The sequence below is a fragment of the Meriones unguiculatus genome, chromosome 3 (assembly GCF_030254825.1).
Source record: "Meriones unguiculatus strain TT.TT164.6M chromosome 3, Bangor_MerUng_6.1, whole genome shotgun sequence".
Taxonomy (NCBI): domain Eukaryota; kingdom Metazoa; phylum Chordata; class Mammalia; order Rodentia; family Muridae; genus Meriones; species Meriones unguiculatus.
In genome coordinates, this window is record NC_083351.1 from 122,502,671 (window position 1) to 122,530,164 (window position 27,494).

A 27,494-nucleotide genomic window follows, 5' to 3' on the forward strand; every position below is an offset into this window, starting at 1 on the left:
ATAAGTCCTATTAAAATTTCATCAACTTTTGGTAGCTAAAATTATCCTGAATTTGCTATGGAAAATTAAAAAAAACAAAAACACAAAACATCTAGAATCACTAAAAGAGAAAAAAAGGAGACTAAAGTGGAGCAACCAGTCTATCTGACTTCAAAGCTAATTATAGAGCCACAGTAAGGAAAAATGTAGGCTATTAGAATCAAACCCAAACTGAGAAAAAGACTCAGAAATTTGTCCAGGTAATTCTTATAATGAAAGCAATTTAATGGAGGAAATACAGACTTTCAACAAATTGTTCTGGAGAAATTAGGTAAATAAAGAAGAGCAGAGTAAAAGAGCGATGACAAAGGGGAAAATAAAGGAGACTAGGTAGAGAGGAAGGGAAGGAAGAGGGCAGGGGAGGTGGACAGGAAGAGAGGGAGAAAGAAGGAAAGGAAAAGAAATTGCCACTTAAGTATCATACTAAAAGGAAGTGGAAGGAGATAGTAGATTTAAGTGTAAATATAAAAGGGTAAGTGGCAGGATTTGGAGGGAGAATGGGGAAATGACTTAACAAGGCAGAAAAAGTGGTTACAACTATAAAGGAGAAGAGGAATTCTTATGATAGAAATGCTTGACATGTTGACCACATCAATGTCAAAAGTATGGTTGTCATCATACAGTCATTTTGCAAGACTGGCACTGGTAGAGAAAAGTGGAGAAAAGGTATATGACATTTTTTTTTCTATATTCTTGCAACTACATGTGAAACTATAACTAACTCAAAAGTAAAAGTTGACTTAAAAAGAAACTAGGAAAACAGTTGGTTCCAATTTCAGTATGCATTTAAATCTAAACAAGAAAGCAAATTTCAGTGTACAAAAAGAGAAGAGAAAACTGAAGACCAGAACTGAATGGAAGTCATACTTGAATGGCTCCGGGGACCCACTATCATCTCTTCCCCAGCAAGGTCTGGAATTGAGGCAAGAATTGACCAAGGCAAGATCTGTACTCATTTTAATAAGGTTGTATGTAAGAAAGGCTGTGACCAGAAATTAAATAACCCTTATTGGCTGGAAAAAAAAATTTACTTACCAAGATACTAAGTAAAAAAGATAAAAAAAACAAAGGTATTGATAAAAAGTAGACTGCCCATAACATCGTAAGCCCATTTCTGTGTGGTATGAGTGTGGAATAAGACCCTTTTAGTGTCCTTCCAGTGGAGAAATATGAACTGAAATACAACTGACTGATTTGGAACCAATCGTAAGGCCCCTGCCAGCAGCAGCAAACCCCACACCATGCCCACTGGGATTCTAACTCTTACTGGAGCTGAGTCAGAGTATAACTGATTCAAAGATTGCTCTCCCCATCAAACAGCTTAGAAAAGAACAAATCCACCAAGCTTTTCAAGCAAAACGAACTCCACCACTTCATAGCTTATGAACATTTTTGTGGAGGTGGGATGGTGATCATGATTGACAGAGTCTACTCAGCAGAGGTTGTGGGCTCACGCAGTCTGGACACAGCTTCCAAAGTGAGGGGGACCTGAGCTCTGTGAAAGAACGCTGCGCGCAGCTTTCTATGAGTGACTTTCTGAAGATCTTCACTTTGAAACCATTTAGCTCTGCTCCAAAGAAGCAGAGGCCATGGTGGAATGCTGCTCACTGGATTGTGCCCCACTGCGTGCGCAGGACTATCTATTTAGAAATAGTCTCACCAGTAATGTGTTGGGTCCTCACCCATCAATCAACAATCACAAAAATTCCCCACAGAAATTCCCATAGGCCAGTCTGATGAGGAGCAATTCTTTAATTGAGGTTTCCTTTCTTTGTATCCTTGTTTGTGTCAAGTTGAAACTAATTGACATACCACAGAAATGGCCCATTCCCAAGAAAGGCTTCCCCACTGCTAACTCAGCTCCTAGAAGGGTATGTCCTAAGTCTTTCACCTCATAAATGATAAACCTCAGTGTGGGGTCATCCCTGTGTGAGAGAGAGGGCAAATATTCCAAAGGTCAGATTGCAGATGTGTGGGTCAGGAAAGTCAGACCCAAGTCCATCTACTTCCTTCTGCCCAGGACGACTCTAAATGGGCATTGATGAATTTTTTCACATTATCTCATAAACTTAAAGCCAGCCAGCCGTGTGCTTACCTGACTTCTGGTATCATTTCATAGGTGTCCATTAATTGCTCAGTTATATGTGAGAATTCCAAAACAATCTGAGCAAAGTGTTTCTGACAAAACTATTCAAAAGCTTTGGCTCTGAAAGGGAAAAGCTTTGTCATCTTGACCACCTCTTTGGCCTCCTGTATTTAGCATGAACCGGAAATCTGATTCTCAAAATGCCTACATGGTGGTATTTATTCACCGCTCCTCGAACACTTGGAAGTTGAAAGGGTCTTAGCATTTGATCCCTAAGGCAGGAATAAGACTCAGTATGCAAAATTCCCTTGAAAAGCATGAGGTGAAAGTGGGGACAACTTAGAGCAGCAGTTCTTGCCCCAGGCTGCTGGTTGGAGTCCCCTGCTTGACTGCTGGCCAATACTGCTAATTAAGACCTGTTTACAACATTCACCTGGAAGACTTCACAAAAGCCTGGGTCTGCTATGAGAACAACCAAATCAAACACCACAGACACAAAATGCCAGGCAATGGACACCGCTTTCTCTATTTCATTAAGATTTGGTCTGTACACAAAGAAATGGGACCTTTTCATAACTGTCCAAAGAGCTCTCAGGTGATCCTAACATTGACCCAGGGTTCAAAGCCAATGCTCCAGATTTCCATGAACATGAGTCCCAAAGAACAGGTTAGCTCTGCATCTCAAACAGGCAAATCTGTGGTTTTATTAGTTACTTGACAAGTTGATTGGCCAAAGTATGCAGATAGAAAGTTCTAAATTACGCAAAAATTCTCAGCGAAGGGGAAGTCATCTGAAGACAGAGCAAACTCAGCTCTAGAAGGGTATGTCCTAAGTCTTTCACCTCATAAATGATAAACCTCAGTGTGGGTTGCTTTCTACGTTGCTTTCTGCAAGAATGCTGATGCACAAATGATTTTGTTTGGCAAACCTCAGAGCTACCATAACCCTCAAGCCTCTGAGACATCTTCATTTGTGGAGAACCTTCATGAAATAGCAGGTCACCATAGTGTACCACTGCCTGCTCTGAGCTTGTTTCACCACTGTGTCTAATTTGTAGAGAAGGAGGAGGAAGGGAGGGAGGGGAGGAGGATAGAGAAAGAGGCAGGAGGAGGAGGGATGAAAGCAGGGGAAGAAGGGAGGAGGAAAATAAGAAGGAGGAAAGGAAGAACAGCAGCAGCAGCAGACCCACTGGCAGCCCAGGTCCACACAGGAAGTCTGATGACCATGTGCATATAGTCAGCTAGTCATATACTGTGAGTGCTGACAGCCCCTCCACTCAGCCTGAGTGGCACCTCAGCAATGATTCCTAAGCCAGTTCTCATACAGTACCTCAGCATGGCTTCAGCTAGAAGTAAACATTTGGGTAAAAGAATCAATCGTTTACATTCTTGCATTGTCTACTAGTAATAGAGACTGAATCCAGGGCCTCAAATATGCTAGGCCAGTGCTCTATATGTAACCCTACAGCCCCACAATGTGTAAACACGGGTTCCTGTTTGCAAACAAACTTTATCACATTTTGAGATGCAGTCTATAAGAGTGGGAATGCACATTTAGATTAACCTGTACAAGAAACCTACTCAGCCCTTCCAAGCAAATCTCTTCTTAGATTTAGCTGTATGTTCACTTGATCCTTAGAATGCTCTTCAACTATAGCCAGAGGACTTTTTCCATGTCACATGGTATTTTCAGCTTTCAGAGCTATATGACCCAACTGCCCACTTCTGCCATGTAGTTTAAAAGTGGCCACAGATGTCACGTAAGCATTTATATCCAACGTAAGCAGTTGGATATAAATGTGTTTCAGTAAAACTTTACTAAAATAACAGACTGTTTCATTGGTTTCGGTCCCTTCTCTGAGCCTATTTTCTCATTGAAGCCTGCATATTACAGGTGAAAAAACAGAGAAGCACAACAGAATTTACTGATAGTTCAGGGTCCTACAGGGAGTCTGATTATCAAGTACACATACTCAACTGTTACATTCTAACAGCCACAATCAATATTAGTAACATTCCTGCTCAGTCCAAAGAAGAGTTTCCTAATTGAAGGCAAGACAGAGCACCAACCAGCAAGTAACCCTTCAGGCTTCCCCAGAGACTAAAGATCAACTCGAACCCTGCTTCTGTTTTTCTAGTTTTCTTCCAAGCTGTTCTTTATGCCTCCTGGGGACCTCGGTCCCCTCTACCCTCATTCTTCGCACCTCACAATTGCCTGAAGTTTACCAGCATCTACAGTCCCAACTCCTTTGGAAGCTGGTATTGCCCTCATCACAGGACTCGACCCCTGGGAGCCTGTTAATATAGGGTTAACAGGCTAAGGCATGGGGCAGAAGAGGGAGACAAAGGGACAGATACTCACCAGTCCTTGGCAGGCACTGAGAGCTGCTGTCCCCAACGGGGTGCCCTGATGCAGAACGGTGCCCCTGAGGTGGCAGGGCGGGCCTGAGGAAACTTCCATCCTAACGTGGGAAAGGTTCCCAGATCTCCTCTCCACAATATAGCCATTAGAAAGAAATTCCCAGTTGACTGTCAGATTAAAAAACAGGTCTTTTTCTTCATGTGAAATTCGGTAGTACACCCGGTCCTCCGAGGCCGCAGCAGCTCTCTTCCTCCTACTGCTGGTGACAGGGTGATGCAGACCATAGGACAGAAAATGTCCACTGGCATCTACTTGAACTGGACTCACCACATGGTAATTTGTCAGGGCCTTGACAAAATATTCTGCAAGGAAAGGAAACAGAATAAAACTCAGAGACCCAAGTTGAATGTAAGAAAAACCTGCTCTCATTTGTGGCTGAGACTGCAGCTTGCTGATTGCAAAACTCACCAAGTTAAAGCTTTGAGACTGTTCCCACATTGCTATTACTGTCAACATGAAACTCCCTGGGCAACTAAGAGGTGCACATCTGTCCTCAGTGGTGTGTGGCAGCCTGAGATGACCCGCAGTAGAACTTTGCCATTCTATCACAGACAAGCCTTAATGCAAGAGAAATACTCTGAGGAAAAAACGCAGGATTGGCATGCCAAATAGGACGTTGCCAGGATATGGTTCACTAATGTGAAATACAGAGCTTCACAGTTTAAAGACAAGGTACTTAAGCCTTCAAGAACTTTCTGCTATGAACGTCAGGTTACAAAAACATCTAAGCACACATCACACATGACCCTTCGTGAACATCAACAAACCTCACACTTATGATAGCGTCAGAGTTATTATTTGAGAACATCAACATACCGAGATGTAGAGGGATTCCAATGGGGACAGCTGGTCCTGCAGCACAACAGAAAACTCACCTTAACTAGCCCAAATTTAATCCTTTTCAGAAAAAACAAAAGAGAGGGGAGGAAAGAGAGAAGACAGAGAAAGCAAGGAAGTGGGAAACAGGAAATTGTTCTGGTTGATCTGGAGCTACTACTATTCAGTGGTTGTCCTTCGTCCCAACCCTGATATGTTTATTGTTCTACAAGCAAATGCTCATGTATCCAAAATGACGTTTGTGAGCCTTTCCTCCCAAATTACCCCCGATTGAATAATAAAGTTGCCTACAAGCTAGACTGGGCAGAAGAGAGGTTGACAGAGCTGAGAACTGTAGAGTTGCGGAAGGACCACAAGGGAGAGAGAGGAAGAGGAGGAAGGAGCAGTTTGCTATGGGTTTGTATGCACTAGAAGCATGCGGCCTGCAGGAGCTGCTCTGAGGACTGATATGATGGAGAGAAGAAGCCCAAATGAACCATGTGGAAGTATTTATGGGGGTTTGGGCTGGGAAGTAGATAAGTTAGCTTAGTTAATTTCATGAAGAACAACCTCTAGCATCTATGTAAAATTGCTGGTTTGGTGGTGTCCACTCATTATCCTAACACTGGGGAGAAAGAGACCTGAACATTCCTGGGGTTCCTTAGGAAATCTTAATTGATGAGTTCTGGCCCAACAAAAGATGCTGCTGTGATTTAGATAAACCTCTATTCTGTATAAATCAGCCAGCTCAGGTATTTTGTGATAGAAACAGAAAATGAACTAATACACTTTTCTTGGTTTCCACTTCCATTTAAGACAAAAAGAGAGGCCCGGATTTACACCTGAGCTCAGAGCACTCTTCTAAGCTCTGCCCTCACTGCCCCTTGGGGGTCTAGTACAACCAAATATTCACTTGGTATCATTTAGACGGGGGGAAAGGCAATTGTCTGAGAGAGAGTATAACTATCTCACAACCTACACAGGGATTTGTGGAAACAAATGATAAGCCTTGGTTAAAATTAGATTTGCAAACCTAAACCATGAGCTTCAGTTACTTGCTTCAGTATAGTAAAGAAACTTCATGAGCAATTCCAAGAGCATCCATGGGGACACACCATTTTGAAAAGGCACAACACCAAGCAATCATTTGCCTTCAGCTTAGGGAGAAAAGTGGACTATGATAGAATTTTGACCTGTTCCCATAAAGTTTAGGTTAAATCTATATGTTATGATTTCGGGACGAACCCATGAATCAGTGCATCATCTCTGCTTCGCAACCATGCTCATCTTTTCTGTAGAGCTCCAATTTTGGTGTGAATGCTTCCACACGTACAGGGCAGACACCTATATTTATTCTCAATTATTTCTATTGGTAGTAGCTTAATATCTTAAATTCTTTATTTAAAAAGCTGTTGAAAGTCTTATGGTAGCAGTTTATTTCCATGATGATCTCCCACAGGTTGTTCTCGCTGTATGAGTATTTAATTATAGAAATTAACGTCCATTGATAGGTCCTCTCCAAACTGTAAAGTATATCATAGTAGGCCCTCCTTGTTTAGTAACCATTTAGTAGTGTATCTAGTGGCCAGATAATTTATCATAAACAACACAAAGCGCTGTAATTGTGAAATCTCTTCCTACAGTACCAATACTAGAATAATCTCCTCGTGGCTTGTTTCCACATAGCAGAACTGAGCTATACGAGTTTTTCTCCTTGATTTTCTACAAGTCTGTGTACCCACAGCCCATCTCCAACAGGAGATAAAGTGGGCACCTCACAGATGTCACAGTGTCACAGAGAGCAGACCAGAGCACGGAAGTGACCAGTGCTTTGTAGACAGCATAGATACCTTATGACCTACAATGGCCTGACTCCTGGTTTTCTCACTCTATAACTTTATAAAAGCAACAATTAACTTTGAGTTTTGATCTTTTCTGAGATCAGAGACATTGGGTGTGCCACTCTTATGGTGCTGGGCAGTAGTGGTGAGATAATGAAGCCAGTTAGCCACCTGATCACAAGGGCAACCACACGTGCTCTACATTAAAGCACTGCTAAGCTGTGATGTGGGTGTGTTGAGTGTGTTGAGGGGTATTTTAAACAACAGTGTTTTCAACTTCTGGCTGACTGACTGGCAAGTGACCATATCACATGTCAGGAAGTATCTGTACAGAGAAAACTAAGTTCAGGGGCCATTATTGGCCTTAGAAAAGAGCCAGCATGTTTGTGCAAGCCAAGAGTCTTATTATTTTGATATTTGGTTGTACATCAAGAAACCCTGGAGAAGTCACAGCACATCCTTACACCAAATGACTGATATAGGAAAAGGGTTGTGCAGAAGTAGTCCAGTCTGTCCTGGAAATGATTAGGATTGTCACCATACTCTTTCTGGGAACAAAAACCTTTCCTTATTTATGTCTTTGTGATGCTGGAACCCAGGGTCTTGCATATGCTAAGCCAATGCTCTAGGACTGAACTATATAGCCCAGCAAAGAATTAATACCATGATTCTGTGCAAACCTGAGAACTAGAAAGAATGTGCAAAGTTAGCTAGTGTATAGACCCCTTTCCAACTGTTAAGCTTCCCCACAACTCCTTTCAACCCTCTGGCTAAGTAGAATTTCATAAGTGTTCAGTACAGGTGTGTAAATGCATCAATTTCTGAAAATAAGGATAAGTGAGATAATCTCTGAATTTGCAATTCTGAATATTTAACATTTGGTGCAATTCAAAAATCCTGTCAGAGCAGAAATGGAAGGTCATCTAGGCTTCAAACCCAGGTCTACTCCCAGGAAGCTTTAGAATGTCTTTCTTGTCATTTTCCACTCTTGTTCCCTTCACCCTCCTCTCCTACCCCCCTTCTCTTTCTCCTCTCCTCTATTATCCTCTCTTCTCCCCTTCCCTCCCCTCCTCTTTCTCTCCACTTCTTCCCCCCTTCCTCTCTTGCTCTCTATGTCCTTCCTTCCCTCCTCTTCCTTCTGTCCTCCCTACTCCCCTCCCCACCCCTTCTCTTTTCTCCCCTTCCTGTTCCCTCCTTCCTGCCTTCTGACTTTTCTTCCTCTCTCCCTCAGTTCTAATGGAAATCCACCTGGATTTCTTCTTGGCATAAAGAATGAATTACTTGTAAATGCATTAATGAAGATTGACTTCAAAATTAATGCTTTTAAAAACTAAAAGCATTTTCAATCTACATACCTTTGCATCATTAATGAGCTCAGTGAACTTTAAAGCTACTTTTGAATATAAAATATTCTCAGCATCTCTTGAAAGGTCACTAGGGAAAAGAGTCATATCCAGAGGAACAAGACAGGCCCAGCAGTGTCTGCTCTGCACCAGGATGAATTTTGCCTTACAAATATGCGAAGCAAGCAGCGCTGGAAAACTAAGCCAGGAGAATGAGTCTTTGAAGGAAATCATCTCCACATGCTCTGGGAAGGGCTGGCGAGCTTTGTTTGTGCTGCCCCAGAACAGGGACCTTTCACAAAGGCACTGTTTTTCAAAGAACAACAAAAGCTGCTATTTTAAACCTGGGGGCTCGCGATTGTATCTGGACCGTTTACACAAGCAAGTGCTGGCTGATTGACATCTAACCCCAGTGTTTGCCCACTCTGGCTTCCAAGTAAAGCAAAGGGAGGGTGGGATTTGCATCTGGTCGCTCTCTAAGCCACCCCAGAGGAATTCTTCAGCAGCATCTGACTTTGCAGCGTGGGCAAAACACACTGCCTAGCAGTACCTTAAACGCGGACGAGTGTGTGTGAGCGAGCGTGCCTGTGTTGTGAGCATCCCCGCTACTGCTGTGATTTTTAAGTTGGATACCGGGTTCAAAACCGTGTTTCACACTTACGAAGCCCACGAGGTCCACACATTCCAGTTGTCCTCTTTGTAAACTAGGCATGGTATAAACTAGGCATGGTAGCCGTAGTACTGGAACCCCAGCACCTTCAGCAGCGGGAGGGGCTGACAGGCCATCACTGCGCTCCCAAACTCCCCCACACCCCCCTGCTCCCGCAGCGCCACCCCTTGGCTGCAGTCACCCCTGAATCAGAAACTCTTCTAAGTTCAACAAAGAGACAGCAGCAACAGCGCTGGGTGTGAGGGCATAACAACAACAACAATAATAATAATCGCCACAGTTACACGAACTATCTTCACGGTCCCCCAGTGCTTGCTGTCAGAACACAGGCATGGGTCACTCGATTTAGAAAGAGAAAAGTCTGCAAAGCAGGACAGAGAACCCCGAAGCCCCGGGAGGTAAATTTCTCCCCAATAGGGATGTCATTTGGAAAAACAAAACCCTAAATCTTTCCAGGAAACCAAAACACAGCTAAGTGTGCTCAGCAGGGGGGCCGGAATAAAATTTCTACCTTCCAGACCGGAGTTTAAAATTTAGGAAACATTGCAAATGACTGCCTGCCCGTGACCAGCTGGGTCTCTTTAATATAAATAATTTTCCATGTCAGAATCTGCAAAGGGGGAGCTGAAACCGGTGGGGCGCGGGGGAGGGGGAGCGCACTCTTGGGTCTTTCAAAGCAGGGAGTCACCCCCCAGTGGGCAGGGAAATAGCTTTAAGCCCCAGGACAGAAGGAAGTCCAGAGCCTGAGCCTACAGCCCAGTTTTCTTTAGACGGGCCAGGAGGCTTAGAGTTCAGCCTGGTGGGGGAAGGGGACAGACCAAATACTACTGTCCTACCACCGGTGTTTGAAAACCAAATAAAGAAAAGCCACTAACCTTGCCTCGGGTCTGGGAAGCGAACCGGGCGGGGCTGAGTTTGTCTCCCGTGGCAAAAAGCCCCAAAGTTAAGGATCTGAGCCACCATTGAGAGCTTTGCCAGCCAGCTCCTCTGAGCACATGGCATGGTTCAGTTGTTGGGGAGAAGAAAAGTCAAAAAAGTTTAAGCTCTCAGTTGCAGATACGGAGTCCTCGCCTATGGCCCCGCAGGAAGACGCAGCGGGGCATGATCCAGGCGTGGGAAGGGAGCCGGCCGCAAGCTGCCCGCTAGCTCTAGTGTCTTTTTGAAGCAGACAGGGCCAGAGAGCTTTTATTCTCTTCCTTTTCTGAAAGGAGAGTGAATGAGCTGACAGCTCCTGCTTTCTGCGGGCCAGAGTGCGGACTGGGTCAGAGCCAAGGGGCGCAGCCCACCCCAGGTCCCCACCCCTCTGCTCTCCCCACCCGCCCGGCCTCCAGCCAGCTCCAGCACACGTCTTCCTTAGGGACGCCCTCTCCCTCAAGCTCCTCCCTCGGGGCTCAGAGCCTTGGCCCTCCAGCCAAATAGGGGAGACCCCAAACAGCTGGCCAGGAAAGTACTAGAGTAAAAGTCAGAGGCTCCTAGAACCCCCCCCCCCCCCCGTTTCCCTACACAGGATGAAATGTACACATACTGAGTTATGAGCCAGAGAGGACCCCACTCGGTGTCCTCCTGAGCCGTCCCAGACCCGGAACATACCCTGTTCTGTCAAAATTCCCACCCACTTAGCAACCCGCTGGGATCTCCTTCCAGTGCAGGCTAAGATTTCCACTTAACAACTAATTTTTCTCGTTGCCAAGTCACAGAGGAAATGATCCAAGCTAATCTGCTACCTTGACCCTGGACAAGTCTCTTCATCTGCGGGATGGGGTGACTGGATCAAATGCCTGGGAGGCCTTCTGTGGCTTCAGGCCAGTGCCTGCGCCTGCGTTCCTACTTTCAAACCCCATCTTTCTTAGTTCACCTCCATCAACAGCACACCAGCGGCATGGAGAAGTCAGCCAGAGCGGGCCGCGAGCACATGCAGTTCACTAACACAGGCTGCCTCAGGATGCGTGTGCCTGTATAGGTGCCTGTGTGCCTGTGTGTGTGTATGTGTGTGTGTGTGTGTGTGTGTGTCCCGGGGTCCATTCAGGTACTCACTTTCTCATCAGTGAGAGAGTGCCGTAGAGCAGGAGTAGCTAGGTATCTAGAGAATTCACCAGGATAACCCAGCCAAAATTCTTTACCTCTGGATTGAAACAGACCTCCTTACTCCATTCAGAAGGAATTTGGCCTCCCATCTGAACGTCTCTTTGGCTGACAGCCAATCACATGTCTACAACAAAATGTCTGGATACCAGCTCACGCCCTCTCCGCCCTCCCTCCACCTCGCCCGGCTTGCATTGGGACCGAGCAGTCCCACCATCCCCAGGGTGTGAGGCCTGACTGAGATGGAAGCTCCAACGGACTTCACACCAGAAAAGCAGCTATCAAGACTTGATAGTGAGGGACATTAGTTTCTCCTTTTTGCTAGTGCAAATTTACAAATTTGTTGTCTTAAAACAACACAGACTTATTGTCTTATGTTTTGGAGAACGGAAACAGAATTCACTGGGCTGACACCAAAAAGTTGTGATTCTTTCTGGAAGTCTTACAACCTGTTTTCTGGCCTCTCTTGGCTTCAAGCTTCTAGACTCCTAGATCTATCCTCAAAGCCAGCAATGGCTGGTTGAGTCTTACACATGTAATACTTCTCTGACTTTTTTTCTATTTTCCCTCTCATCACCCTTTCTGACTACACTGTGTATCACCCTCATCATCAGTGATCCTGTCTTGAGCTGACTAGCATCTCTGATACGACCTGCAACCTTAAGTTCCCTTTGCCATGCTGTATAGCATATTATGTCCTGATAAGGAAGCCAGGGAACTGTCTCACTGAGCCTCTCTTCCCATTATGTACAGTAGATAAGAAGTTCACATCCTGAGCCAAAATTTAGCAGGAACCATGGCCTGGCAGATATGGATTTTTTTTTTACAAGTTAAAAATGACTTTAAGCTGAATTCTTTGTATGCATGTTCTTTTAGTTCTCTCTCTCTCTCACACACACACACAAAACACACACCTTGTACTCCTCCCTCTCTTCTTCTTTCTTTTTCTTCTCTTAAGAACAACCAGATGTTTTCTGAAGACCAAAATCTTCTCCAGCTCTCATGCCCTGGAAAAGAGATCTGTTTCTTAAACAAGAAGTCAAAGTCTTGAGTCCTACTTATGTCAAGTCAATACTCTGGCTGTGCAGATTAACTTCTTTCACTCTAATACTATTTTCCTGATTCTTTTCCTCACCTATTTTCGAGACCATGCTAAGTCTGCATGTGGACAGTCGCCCTCAAAGGCCTATGGGTTAAAGTGAAACCTTCCCTCCCGTTTCTAAGGTGGTAGAATTGGAAAGCACTGTGCAATATGCGATGGGCCTTGTGTAAGAACTTCAGGTCAACGAGGGTCCGGTATCAGGAAAAATTATAGGATTCTCCTAGTGTCTCAGTCTCTCTGTTTCTTAGCTTGTGGTATGATCCGTTTGTTCAGACATGTGCTTTTTACTCTGCCGTCTGGTGACCTCACCACAGGTCCAAAGCTGTGGACTGTGGTCCATACCATGAAGTCTTGAACTAAAATCTCAATTAAGCCTTTCTCGTGATAATTCTAAACTGCCCCGGGTAGTTCACTGCAGTACCACAACTAATACAGGCCCTAACTAGAAACATCATTCATTCAGAAGTCTTCCAAGACTGAAAACTTGAAATCCACAACCCCACTGAAGACTTTCCTTCTGTCAGCCCATCCAACCCTTTGTAGTCAGAGTCCTAGTCCTTCAGCCTGTGGACACATCTCCCTCTCTCCATCTGAGGTTTTCAAACGCCCATACGCTCTGTCTAGCTTGTTTTCTTTTTCTGTTTTCCTTTTTTGCCCACTGATATACTATGACCTATGTTTTTAAACAAGCAACTTCAGGATTTCCTATTTTCCTCACCAAAATACACCTGTGTTCCTCTCCAACTGTTGCTCCCATCATTGCCCCCAATGGTGCTATCAGAAATTCATTTTTCCAAGCTTCACAGTGTGACTCTGAACAAGTACTCTGTTACTGGACTTACTTTTTTACATCTGTTTATTTAGTTATCTATTTCTCTATTTGTTTAATCACTTTACATCCTGATCCCAGCTCCCTCCCTCTTTTCCTCACAGTCCAGCCCTCACTTGCTCATCCCTCCACTCCCCCTCTCCTTTTTCTCAGGAAGGGGAGGCCCCCAAGTGGTACCAACCCCCCCTGGAACCTCAAGTCTCAGCAGGATTAAATGTATCCTTACCCAGGTAGGGGAAGGGAATCCAGAGGCAGGCAACAGAGTCAGAGACAGCCCTACTCCCACTGTTAGGGGACCCATATGTTGACCAAGCTGAACATCTGCTACATATGTGTAGGGGGTCTAGGTCCAGGCCATGCATGTTCTTTGGCTGGTGGTTCAGTCTCTGTGAACCCTCATGGGCCCGGGGTTAGTTTACTCTATAGATCTTCTTGTGGTGTCTTTGACCCCTCTGAATCCCTCAATCCTTCCTCCCACTCTTCCACAAAACTCCTTGAGGTTGACTTATTGTTTGGCTGTGGATCTCTGCATCTGTTTCCATGAGCTGCTGTATGAAGCCTCTTGGAAGACAGTTATGCTAGGCTTCTATCAGCAAGCATAGCAGAGTATCATTAATAGTATGAAGAGTTCGCTCTCTCCCATGGAGTGGGTCTCAAGTTGGGCCAGTCATTGATTTCAGATTCCTTCAATCTCTGATCCATTTTTATTTCAAGATTAATTTTGGGTTTCAGGTTTTATGCGTGGCTTGTTGTTCTCCTCCCTCCCCTAGAAGTCCCACCTAGCTACAGGAGATGGCAGTTCAGGTTCCTGAATCCCCACTGCTAAGAGTCTCAGCTAAGTTCACCCCCAATAGATGCACAGGAGTCTCCCTTGTCTCAGAAATGTCCCCCACTGATATCTGTCCTCTTTCCAGGTCCTCTCCTCTAACCCCGTACCTTCCACTCTCCCCACAGCTTATCTGCACCCCTCTCCCACCGAGATCCTTCCCTCCATCTACTTCAGATGTCTATTTTATTTCTTTTTCTTAATAAGATTCAAGCATCCTCTTTTGGGCCCTCCTTGGCTTCCTTGGGTCTATAGATTTAAGCATGGTTATCCTGTACTTTATGGCTAATACCCCTTATAAGTAAGTACACACCATGTGTGTCTTGATGGGTCTTGGTTACCTCACTCAGGATCATCTATTCTAGTTTCTGAAAATTGCATATCACCTCTGTTTTTAATAGCTGAATAGTATTCCATTGTGTAAATGTGTCACATTTTCTTTATTCATTCTTCAGTTAAGGAACATCTAGGTTGTTTCCAGTTTCCAGCTATTACAGATAAAGCTGCTATGAACATGGTTGAGCAAGTATTCTTGTGGTATAGTGAAACAGCTTTGGGTATATGCCCTGGAGTGAGATAGCTGGGTCTTAGGGTAGATCTATTCCTAATTTTCTAAGAAAGCACCAGATTGATTTCCACAGTGGTTGTATAAGTTTGCACTTTCACCAGCAATGGAGGAGTGTGGTCCTTGCTCCACATTCTCATTACCATGGGCTGTCAGTTGAGTTTTTCATCTTAGCCATCCTGATTAGTGTAAGATGGAATCTCAGGGACATTTTGCTTTGCATTTCCCTAATGACTAAGAATATTGAATGATTTTTTTAAGGGCTTCTCGGCCATTCATTAGAAATTCTTCTGTTGAGAATTCTCTATTTAACTCTGTATTCCATTTTTTAATTGGCTTATTTCTATTTGTTGGTATTAAATTTCTCGATTTCTTTATATTTTGTATGTTAGTTCTCTGTTGGATGTATGATTGGTGAAGATCTTTTCCCATTCTACAAGCTGCCATTTTGTCCTATTGACAGTGTCCTTTACCTTGCAGAAGCTTTTCAGTTTCATGAGCCCCCCCCCATTTCTATCACCAAGTTCCTCTCACTCATTCCAGCTGAGTTTTCTTAAGAAAAACCCTAATCGTCCTCAACTTCTCCTCTGCTCAGTGGTGACTGGTGACTTGTTTTCTCTCGCTCTCTCTCACACACATACACACTACACACCAAAAATCATGACTTGGCCCTAAGCATTGCAGGTGATTATACCACAAGACACATCTTTCAACTTTGTTTAAACCCCACAACCACCGTTGCAAGCACTATTTTTTTATTTTAATTTTTATTATTTATTTATTAGTTACATTTTATTAACTCTGTATCCCAGCTATATCCCACTCCCTCATTCCCTCCCAGCCCACTCTCCCTCCCTCATCTTCTCCCTGCCCCTTTCCAAGTCCACTGATTGGGGAGGACCTCCTCCCCATTCATCTGATCCTGTTTTATCAGGTATCTTTAGGACTGGCTGCAAAGTCCTCCTCTGTGGCCTAGCAGGACTGCTCCTCTCTTGGGGGGTGGAGAGGTCAAAGAGCCTGCCATTGAGTTCCTGTCAAAAATAGTCCCTGTTCCCCTTACTATGGGAAAAAAAAATTGGTTGCTGAGCTACCATGGGCTACATCCAAGCAGAGGTTCTAGGTTATATCCATACCTGGTCCTTGGTTGAGTGTCATTTTCAGAAAAGAGCCCTGTGCCCAGATATATTTGGTCCTTATGGAGCTCCTATCCTTTCCACGTCATACTAACTCCCCTTCTTTCATATGATTCCCAAGCACTATTTTTTAAACCCCTCTTTAGCCCTTGGAAAAAGGTGGGTATTGATCGTTGTGCCCTTCAGGAGTGTCAGTGTATTTTTATTCTTCCAACCAGCTGTATTAAATGGGTAAGTGGTCCAGTAAGCAGGAGAAACCATGCTGAACACCCCCATCTCCAGAGAGTCTGTACTTACCAGTCAGCAAAAAGGCCCTGTAGTCTATTTGTTGCAGGTCATATAAAGCTTCCTGATGTCGCAGTTAAGGAGAATCATTCTGAATCACCCTTCTGATGCTATAATTAATCAGCTTAATTAATGAAGCAATGTCATAGCACTGCCCTTTTGAAAGACCTGGCTAAAAAAGCCATGGGACACTGATTAATGAAACATAGTTTTGGCTTCAGGAAACAGTACACTTCAAATAGAAGTGTGCAAACTAAGTAAAAAAAAAAAAAAATGCTACCTTATATTGAAACCAGTCGTTTCTTGCGTATTATTTAAGTCTAATCAAAATAAAATGTAGCCAGGCTGGTCAGGTGATAGTGTGTTTGGGAAATTGTTTTAGTCAGGGCAACTTAGGGAGAAAAGGATCTCTTTGGTTTACACTTCCCACATCACTGTTCAGCATCAAAGGAAGGCGATGCAGGAACTCAAGCAGGGCAGGATCCTGGAGGCAGGAGCTGATGCAGACGCCTTGGAGGAGTACTGACTAGTGGCTTGCTCCTCATGGATTGCTCAACCAGCCTTCTTATAAAAACAGTACCACAAACCCAGGGATGGCACCACAGAATGGGCTGGGCCCTCCCACATCAGTCACCAAATTAAAAAAAAAAAAAAATGCCCTACAGACTTGCCTACAACTAGATATTATGGAGGCATGTTTCTGTTTTGTTTGTTTCTTTGTTTTGTTTTCTTCTCAGTTGAGGCTGCCTCCTTTCCAATGACACACAAACCACAAAGCTAACATAGAGATCACCCAGATGGAGGCCAAGTGAGGTGAGAGGAAGACAAAGAGAAGCCGTGGCAAGGTGTCAGAGTCTGGACAATGTAAATGAGGCAGCTGTCACAGCACAGTGCAAGATATCTGAGAGTGAGCAGAGTGAGGAGGTCATCCGTCTGGGAAAATGTTATGCAGCAGGGGGAGATAGGTGGGGTGATGGTGATGACTGATGGCTGTTGATTAGTTACATACAATGAGGCTGGTGAAGTAAGATATACAATAGGAATGCAAGGAACCAATTTCTCACTGACAGTGAAAAGAGGTACAATATGAGCAGAGAGAAAAGTAAAATGAGCCCTGAAATGGAAAGTAAGGTGCTGATACAGGCTAGTAAGTAATGCTGTGCGTATAGATGCATGCAGAAATTAAAAAAAAAACAAAACAGGAGTTGCATAGTAGTACAGGCGTGTGTGTGTGTGTGTGTGTGTGTGTGTGTGTGTGTGCATACGTATATTCCCTAAGCCCATCTACTTCAGGTCATTAGAGCAATGAGTGCCTACACCTAACTACCATTCTCTTCTGAAAGGACTGGCGATCCCTAGAGAAGTGTCTAATGTTAAGCCTAAGAAAAGGCATGAGCCTGCCCAAAAAAACCCAAGAAACCTTACTGAAGATGAGACAGTGTCAGTAGAGCAGAGGAGCCAGCATGAAAGGGATGCCATTTGTCAAGTATCAGAAAGTTTCAGCAGAAAATTTGTAACAAAGAGCTAACCATGTAGTAAAAAAGTAACTCACAATCTGTTCTGATCCAAGTAATAAGTGAATAGAAAAGCTATTGAAGATTGGAAACATCAATAGATAATATTAAGATATATCCTCTCAGATATTTATTAATTATAAATGCCAAATACATACTGTGGGATAAGGAAGTCTAGAAGATATTACCTCGAGCATGTTAATAACATAGATATAATCATTAATGCAGGGAGTTGAAGATGAGGGCTACATTCTAGTTTGCATCACCTTCAAAGAGATGTAACCCAATTCTAACAAATAATTAAATATACCAAAATTGCAGGACTTTGCACCAAATATCTGGCATTTTACTTTAAAAGCCATAAAAGTCAGAGAAAAATGGAAAAGTCAAAGAGAATATTCCAGATGGAAGGGGGTAAAAGATATTTGACAACCGAATGTCACACACAACTCTGAATTAGCTGCTCTTGACACAAAGATCATTGTTGGTACAATTAATGAAACTTGAAAAAGGACTTTGGGGACTGAGGACTGGGTGATGGTTATATCACCATTAATTCCCTGCTTATGATACTCTGGATTATGGAGAGATATCCTTGTTGATTTCTAACATGCATTATGGCACTTAGAAAATGAAAGTGTTTAGTTGACAACATATTCTCAGACTAGCTTAGATCCTAAAGGCTTCTTTGCCAATGCTATGCCTGACTGTCTGCAATCTTGGGATAGTTTCTAAACTAGAAAGTACTGGACTTCTCATTCTTTATAACAATTTAACACTTGATGGAGAAGGCACAGAGATGAAATTAGGGAAAACTGTTAATGAGATGTAGGTGTTCTGGAAGGCAGTAGCTATGTGCATGTCAATGTACGGAGGTGTCTTGTCAAGTGAGAAAAAAAGAAACCAGGCTGGTAACCAGGAGCTTATCACCACCAGACTGCCTCTATGCTGGTCTTGAGCTGAATACAGCTGACCCCCTTTCTGTCATTCTGCCATAATGCTAAGCATTAAGGAAGGAAGAATACATTTACTGTTGCAAGGGAGAGAAAGAAATAAGAAATGAAACATGGCAAGGAGCTTTTATTATTGCAAAACAGTTATTCATTTAATGTATTTTAGCAACTGCTTACTGTGTCTAAACATCAATAATACAGCAATAAACAAAATAGGGACTTTTAGATTATGCTTGCATATGCTTTAGTTTGGGGATGTGGGAGGCAGAAGAATAAAGAATAAACAAATGTTAAGTATATAATGTGCAAGGCAGTAGTAACAGCCAATGGATACCAATAAGGAGGGTACATATATAGGGCGAAGAATTATTGAGAGCATATATTTGCATCTGATTTCAGAAGGCCAATATCTCTAAGATATTACCAGAAAACCAAAGGAAATTATAATCTGAGTAAAACAGGGATCCTGGGCTGAGGAAACAGTAACATTAAAGTAAGAAGAAGCTCAGATAATGTAAGGATCTGAGACTTCGGGTTTTACTTTGAGAAAACATCAGCACCAGTGAGAGATTTATAACAAGTGGATGACAAGAGCCAACTTAAAATTTAAAGGGATCTTTATATTGCCTTTCTGTAATTGCTTTAATTTGCTTAACGTGATTCTCTAACTGCATAACTTTACTCTCATTGGAAATGCTGAGAAATAAAGAAGAATGGTAAAGAAGACCTTCAATTGCTAATGAATTTTAAAATGTAAGGAATTTTAAAATGTGCCCTTATCAAAAGTGAGAAGAGTTTCTGAAAATGTAGACAACTCCTTAGCCCCAACGGGTGGTCAGAATGGGAGATGCCTGCCTCTCAAGACTCAGAAACATGACTAAAAAAAACTGGAAACTATGTGTAAGTCTTTCTTTACCACGCTTTTTATGTTCTCTCAACACGTTGCACTGAAGCAGAAGCCCAGGAGTAGCATGGGGGAGTAAGGAGGGCTCTCATCCTCAGAAGAGGGACAAGATGAGTGTCAGAACATCTTGTTCTGATCCTGGAGAGTCACTTCCTGGTATTACTGGATTTTTCGGTCCCTCGGGGATCACTGAGAACAGAATGTTAATTGTGTCCCCAAGAAACTTGGAAGTGAAAAGATGAGATCAGTATAGGCAGCAATAAGTATGCTAGTATGATTGGAGTACAATTTCAGCCTACGAAACACTAAACTTATTTAAAGTGAACAATGTTATATGTGTTGAAAACACATGTATAGACCTGTGATACCATGATTACAATATTAATGTGGCAAGTAATAATAAAATATAGGCATCAAACCAGCTCTTTCCAAGATGGCTTCTTTGGAAGACATTTTCTCCTGCTTCTAGGTAAATCATCCCTAACTTCAGGGTAGTACTGTTATGCTTCCTGTCACTAATATTTGAGGCTTGTTGTTGGCACTTTGCAGAATTTTGTATGAACGGTTCCTCAGAAGTTCTCATTTTTATTCGTCTTGTTTCTCTGAGTATTCTTTTTGAGAGACGTGGATCCTGTGTGTTTTGATTGCTCTTTCTGATTCCCAAGTTGCATTCTATTGTATGGCTGTATCACAATTATTCAACTGAGTCTCCTTATCACTAAATGTAGAAATGATGGAAATGGGGTCTAAAATAACATTTGTGCTTCTGCTACATGTTGGAGATCCCTCCCTGGGAATGAGGAAGCACTGGCCTCAAGTAATGAGATGACTGAGTTTCCACGGACAGAATAGCATAGTGAAAAATCAACCTTGAAGCTAACCCGAGAATGAGACTAAAGACTTATTTACGTTTTTGTTTTTGTTGTTGTTGTTGTTGAATTTCAACATCGCCTCCCCACGCTGCTGGAGAGCAATGTGGTTCATCTCCATGACCGTGAGACAAGCATTTGTGGTGCTTTGATTTTTCACAGCACAGAAAGCCAGGCTGTGTTTGCCAGCCTTCTTTCTGGAGGCCCACGAGACAACTGTGGAGGACCAGGAGCCCCGCTAGCATCTTTATTCATCTCGAAGCCCCATGGCCTCCTTCGTTGTTTTATAGTCCCCTGTCTCTTGCAGATAACACTTACTTGTTCTCATCAGTTATTTCTTTTGCTGTTACACAAAATCTGGACCAGGTCACCTGAGAGGCCTCCAGATAAAAGAGTTGTGTTGATTCAGCCACTGCTTCCTAGAGTAAAGCTGTGTCTATGATCAGATTAATGTGGTGTGATTCAGCTTTAAAGGCGAGAGGGTTGATCTTGCTATGAATAGACTTGTAGTGCCTTTGAAACTGAGTATGAGAAAATCAGGAGTACGGGGTGCATTGACTGAAAGCACAGACTGGTGTGTAAGAGTTAGGGAAGTCTGTGGACACAAAGAAGTGCTAACACTTCATAATGAGATAGCAAATGGACTGGACGACTGAATCACATTCTATGCAGATTCATCTTAATTGGGTGTTTTTTGTTTGGTTTCTTTCTGGATTGTAAGCAGTGGCCATAGAGACAATGTTTTATTAAATTCTGCACATCACTGAGAGATAAGCCTGCTAAATATTTGATCAGAGGATGGATGTATGGATGGATAACTTAGTGAGGAACAGTATGAGAGATGTCTGAGGCCCATAGACACACTCTTTTGTTAAAAAAATTTGGAGTTTGTCCCTGGGAGCAAGTTTCAGTCTTCCCACCCTCCACCCACCCCAACTCTTGTGCTCAGTCACCCTGTTTTGTGGTCTCCTTTAACACCATGGTTCTCAATTTATTTGGGGGGAAATACTTTGAGCAAAATACAACAGGAAATGAATCTGAAAAAAAAAAAACAGATTTGCATTCCTCTCCTAACTCCCACCTGACCTTGGAAGACAAATTCTGGTTCCAGTATTAGACTCTTCCCCACTTCCTTTGCCCACGGGAATAAATATCTCCTGTAGAGATTTATTCTGAGATTTACTGGGAGCAAAAGCAGCTGGTCACATAGTGTGTAAGTGTGTTCATATATACATGCATGTACTATGCAATATGTATTCAAGCAGTAGGTGAAGCATTGCTCAATTCAAAGGGCCACCACAGTGTCTCCTTTCCACATGGTCTGACATCTAACCTCGGAACACAAGTAAAGAGTCCTCAAGACCTGTTGTTCTGCTGGTGAGGTTTGGAAACTGAGGTCCATCGCAAGTCCCTCAGAAGCTGAGGTGGTGTTTATTATTTGCTTCACAATATTACATTATTCGCAGTGCCGCGGATTATTTACACTCTTAAAAATGAGTGTTAACCTTGAGGAGACTAGACAATATGTTGTCAAACTCTCACCCTGCAGCAGCAATTTAAAGTACTTCTACCGTCTTTCTCCAGAATAGCACCAGATGTTTCTTATTTAGATTGCTGAAGATAAATGACTTGATGAAGGTATTATGAAGACATTCTCCAACCTTGTTTAGACAGTGTATAAATATCTGCCAAGGGGATATGCATCTTGAAATCTTGACAGAGCAAAAGAAGTACAATTTTGCCTTCCTATGTAAACAAGTAAGAAAAAGGAGAGAGTGACATTAGAGAAACAAATGAAATGACTGCTTCTATTACCCAGCTTACTGGCAAGAGAAACTTCCTAGAGTGGAAGGCAGATGAGTGGATGGACTTCAAACAGTTCATTGATCTTTCATTAAAGGAGCAGCCAAGGACAGGAACTGGCCAAAGCGGCAAGAAGTATTGAGAAAAGGCATTGTTAATTGATTAGACACTGCAGAAGAAAGTATCAGCAAACTCAAAGTCATAAAAAAATTGAAATGAAACACAGAGACAGGAGAGCAAAAGAACTGAGGAGTACACAAAGCTATTAAAAAAATGAAGGCCAACATGTTGCCAAATCTAAAAATGACTAAAAACCTATATATACAAAATGTTCAATAAATGCCAAACAGAAATATAAAAACTACACCAAGAAAACACCTCTAGGAAAAACTTAAGTACTCTACAGTGACAGAGGCTCACCAGAGTGAAAAGGCCAGCAGGATGGATGGATTACAAGAGGTAGTTTCTGGATGTGCTGACATCAGATGTCATATGTGCAACTACATCAATCTTAAACATGTTTCTGTAATAAATAAGTAATTCAAATAAGTAATAACTAAATCAAATAAGTAATTTATCTTCATAAGTGGCACCACTGGCTTCTATTTGTCAAGAGACCTCTGATTCCTCTGGTTTCAAATTTCTTGATTCCAAGTAGCCAACTAGCCACATTATGCTGATCAAACTTTATTTCATTTTCTTTGGGCGAATATGGTCGAGGCTGGCTGGATTCATTGAGTTTGTTGAGCAACTTATATGGCTCATTTATTTCATCTTTAAAGACACATGGAGGGTGAAGTTTGGTATGAAGTAAGCATCCCTGAAGCATAAGAAAGAAGTGGTAACTATGAGTAACTACTGAACCGTTAGAAAGAACCTAAAGGTCGGGTAAGATGCTTGCCGATGCAAGCCTGCGGACCTGAGTTTAACCCCTGGAACCCACATAGGGTGTAAAAGAGAAGTAACCCCACAAAAGTTGTTTTCATAGGCTCATGAAATGCCTCTGCCAGAAGAAGAGCACTGACTGCTCTTTCAGAGGACCCAGGTCCATGAAGGGTCACACCCTTCTATAATTCCAATTCTAGGCTATTCAACACTCCATTCCTGCCTCTGCTGGCACCAGGGTTGCTTCTAGTGCGCAGACATACATGCTAGCAAAACATTCATAAGCATAAAATAATTCTAATTAATTAATAAAGTTACCCTCTGCCCTTCACATGTACATCATGGTGTGTATGCCCCTCACCCACAACACTCGTGTGCTCATACACACTCATATTCACACACGCACACATACACACACACACACACACACACACACACACACACACACATGAACCTAAAAGCTGTATGTGAAAATCAGACAGGTTAGTTAAGCCAAGTTTAATTGATTTAGAATGATAGCCAAATTGACATTTTATTCTGTCTTCAGAATGCTGTGGAAGTAAAGACCAGTTTCAATATCTTCAGCTGGAGCAAATCCTCATTAGTTCTTTGACTGAATCCATGATTGTTAGCCTGAATATAGGAGGCTTTGTACTGCTGATGAGACCTGTTCAGGTCTCATAATGCAACAAGAGTTTCCTATGCACTGAAAATGACAGCGTTTATGTCGTGCTGGGCATGATGAGGAGACCTGGAGAAGTATTAGAACAGAATTTCCTTATTGCTGTAGGGTGTTCTAACTGGAAATTGCTTTCTTATTGTTAATGGATGTTAGTGGTCAGGAAAAAAAAACTGGAATTAATGATTCATTTGTGGGTTAAAGCTCCACATGACTTTCCAGGCACTATGTCAAGAGTGGAGGATACAGAAATGGATTAGACGTGACTACAGTGCTCAGGATGTAGTCAGTTTAGAGTTTATTGTCTTGATTACGTGAGCAATAAGCACAACAATAGATGTTCATACAGAGCCCTGTGGGAACTTAGAAAGCAAGGTTGATTCTCTTTTGGAAACATGGAGAATTGCAAATTCTTCCCAAACAGAAAAAAATGTGTGAGTTGAATCTTCCAGACAAACCAGTTCTTCCAGGTCAAGGTGTTGAGAATGTATGGTTCTGGAGTGCTCAGTCCTAAACAAGACATCTCTATCAACCCCATGAACGCTTAGGGAACATCAAGGAAACTGGGCAGAAAGATGTAAGTGCCGGAAGATGGGGGAAAACGCTGGAAAACAGTGTCTCCTCCGCACTGGTCTCAGCTGTGGTTACCTGCATATGACTGGGCCCATCACCATTTCGAAACAATGCAAGACATCCTCCAATGCTCAAAAAGAGGCATCCTCTATCTTCATTTTTTTCACAAGGTTTATACTCTTGAACAATATCAACAAAGTACATAATGTTCAGCTTTCCAATAGGGATTCATAAGGAAAATCCTATGATGTGACATTATTTTTAACAGCACACCTTATGGCATTTCACCCCGACAGTCTTTTCTCCCTCAAGCTTATATGTGCTGTCTAAGCAAAACCGGGCCAATACTTCTCAGACAAGTGGTCTAAAGTTTAGTTTTCTCTGACAAGGAATTTATTTGGGAGGGGAATTTGTCCTTCCATAACACACTTAGTCAAGCAAAACTATAAGTTCTTACACATTTATCAGTGATTCATTTGGGAGACTAGATTAATGCCACTCTAGATGCTCTGGCATTTTGGCAACATTCTGTGAGGTTTCAGGCTGAGCCCTGTGTTAACAAGTGCTCACAGCCCCTCTGCAGCACAGCCCCTTCAGATCAAGGGCTGAACTGTGACATTGAGAATGCAGCCCACCTTCTCTGTAGCTGCTTTTACACTCACTCAAGTCAAACGTGTAGTGAACTATCATTGGAGGTCCTTGTTCCCAAGAATTCAGAATTGTTTACCTAGAGGTTTGGAGCTTACGTAGAAGTCACTACAGAGGCTCAAAATTAGAAAAAAATAGAGTCGTGTGGCAGAAGGTTCGGACTGTAGACCTCTGGGCTCCTTTCCAATCCTTCTGAGCACAAGAATCTCCAGGGATGGTATGGGATGTGAGAAGGTTGGTAATCTGAATTTTTAAGGAGCCTCCCCTAGTAACATTCATGTTGTACGCCCAGCAACAACCTCAGCTATTCTAGGGTACCAGTTGCTTCCTTATACACGGAGTCTGGGGCTATATGTATCACTTGACTGTGGAATGGACTCATTATCTGATTGCTCGGGTTAGCCCCAAGTGACTCCAAGTAAGAGTAACAGAGTAAGTTACCATCCAAGTAAGAGTGGTAGAGCCCTACGCTTCTCCTTTTCATATTCTCTATTAATTTGCAACACCTATTTTAGGAGTGCAACCAGAAGCTTCATTGAGAGGTATGTAAGAATAAAGTTGTAAAGACACAAACACTTTTGTACTTTCTTTCACATCCAAGATGGCTTGTGTAGTACGAACAGCAGAGTACCCGCTAGCTATGGTTTCAGTCTGGGGGTGATCTGAAACATCCCCCAGCACAATAGTAAAGGGGGTAGAATCCAGAACCAAGAGATCAACTTAGCAAGCTACAGAAGGCCCAGGAGTCTCAGCCAGGACTTCTGGCTCCCTAGAAAAATCTCTCAGTTTGAGCAATAATCAGACAAAATGCCCTTAATAGTGTTATCAACTTCATGTTAATTTAATTTAAGTGGGACAGGTCAGGAGTGCTGGTCACCCTCCCACAACACAGAACTACCTGTCTCAGAATGTCAACATTTCCAAAGTGGGGAAATTGTACTTTAGACTAAAATGACTTCTCAGATGAGCAAACACACTGAGGACCCCAGAGGCCCAATCTGCGGCAGTTAGCTAGGTGAATCTTTCAGCCTATACCGTACATCTCAAAAGAGCAGAATGCTCTTCAGTCAGTATTTCTGAATTCTACCCAATTCCCTTATCTCCGTTTCTTTAATGGCCAGAAGTCAGTGGGACTTTGTTCTTTGCTCAGTGTCTGACTACTGAAATGCTGCTGAGCTTTGAGATCCTTAATAATGTCCTGGACTCTAAACATGGTTATTATTTCCATTCTTGATGACCTTCACTCTCGGTGGCATTGGGCACAGGCCTCTTGTTTCCTCTTACATTGCTGTGTTTCTTGGCTTCCAAGTCACACGCTGAGTTTTCTCCTACTCTGTTACTGTCATGCCCAGGTCTACTATCTGCTTCAGTTATTTTATTCTCACACTTTCACCAGACAATGTCTAACCTGTGACTTGTAACTATGTGCTATTGACTCAAAGAGTCTTACCTTAGGTCTAGATTTCAGAGTTACTAACCTATATATCCAATTTCTCACTGATGGCCCTACAGGCATTTTCAGTATCATATGTCCAGACTGAATTTGTCATTTTCCCATCAGTTCATCTCCTCAGTATCCCTACCTACCCAGATGCAAAGTCGAATCTCAAGGGCTCTTGTTTCCTGCTTGCTTGTATCCCTTGCATGCCCTCTGCATGGTCCCATTAGTCAGTTTTCAGAGTTTCTATATAAATGTCTTTTTAAATTTTAAATTAATTTTATTGAGTTATAAACGATGTGACAAGGCACAGCTGTATACCATGTAATTTGATGTTTTCTTTTTAATTATATACTTATTCACTTTACATCCCAGCAACCCCCTCCTTCCTCTCCTCCGGTCTCACCCTCCCTCTTCCCCATATGTCTCCCCCCCTTACCTACAAGAAAATGGGAGTCTCTTCCAAGCAACCCACCTCAGCACATCAAGTTGCATCAGGACTGAATGTGTCCTCTTCCACAGTATCCTGGGAAGGTATCTTCATCAGGGGTAAGTGATCAAAAAACAGACAACAGACTCCATGTCAGACACACACACACACACACACACACACAAACACACACCACTTTCCTTATGAGGGAACCCACATGAAGACCATGCTGCCCATCAGGTACATATGTGTAGGGGGCCTACATCCATTCCGTGAATTTCATTTTGCTCATCTCCATCACAAGTCAAAGTATAGCCACCTCAGTCATGCACTGTACTTTAGCTTTTTAATTGACTAAATGTTCCTCTCTGTTACTTTTATCCTACCCACCATACAGCTGAAGGGTTGGTGTGGGCATGCAAAACCGATCTGCTGCTTCCTTTTCTGAATTCCAATGCCTCTCTTTTCACTGATGCTGAGAAGCAAAGTTCTTTGGCGAGGCATCATCTGATTCGTAATACCTTACTGTCCCCACATTCTGTGCCTCTGTTACAGGGGTTTAGTCCCCATTCCTTCCCAGCTGGCATCATCATTCACAACATTCTTTCTTCATAAATGCTCTTTTTTTCTATGTAAAGGGCAAACCCTTTACATAGTTATTGAACTTCCCTCCCCCTAAGACATTATGGTTTCCAAGGCATATACTTTATTAATAGTTTTCTAGAGAGAAAACCCCTTATCTCATTAGATAAACATACA

General features: G+C 42.7%; 1 protein-coding gene across 1 annotated transcript in view; it reads right to left on the reverse strand.

Annotated features, from left to right (window-relative positions):
* Adamts12 (ADAM metallopeptidase with thrombospondin type 1 motif 12) overlaps window positions 1-10,460 on the reverse strand; it is a 286,260-nt gene extending 275,800 nt beyond the window's left edge. The window contains exons 1-2 of the mRNA XM_021649372.2: window positions 10,093-10,460; window positions 4,488-4,849 (exon numbers count right to left, since the gene is read on the reverse strand). Of these exons, the coding sequence (XP_021505047.1) occupies window positions 4,488-4,849; window positions 10,093-10,219 (489 nt within the window). The 5' untranslated portion in view covers window positions 10,220-10,460. The remainder of the gene's footprint in view (window positions 1-4,487; window positions 4,850-10,092) is intronic.
* Between the last annotated feature and the right edge of the window lie 17,034 nt (window positions 10,461-27,494).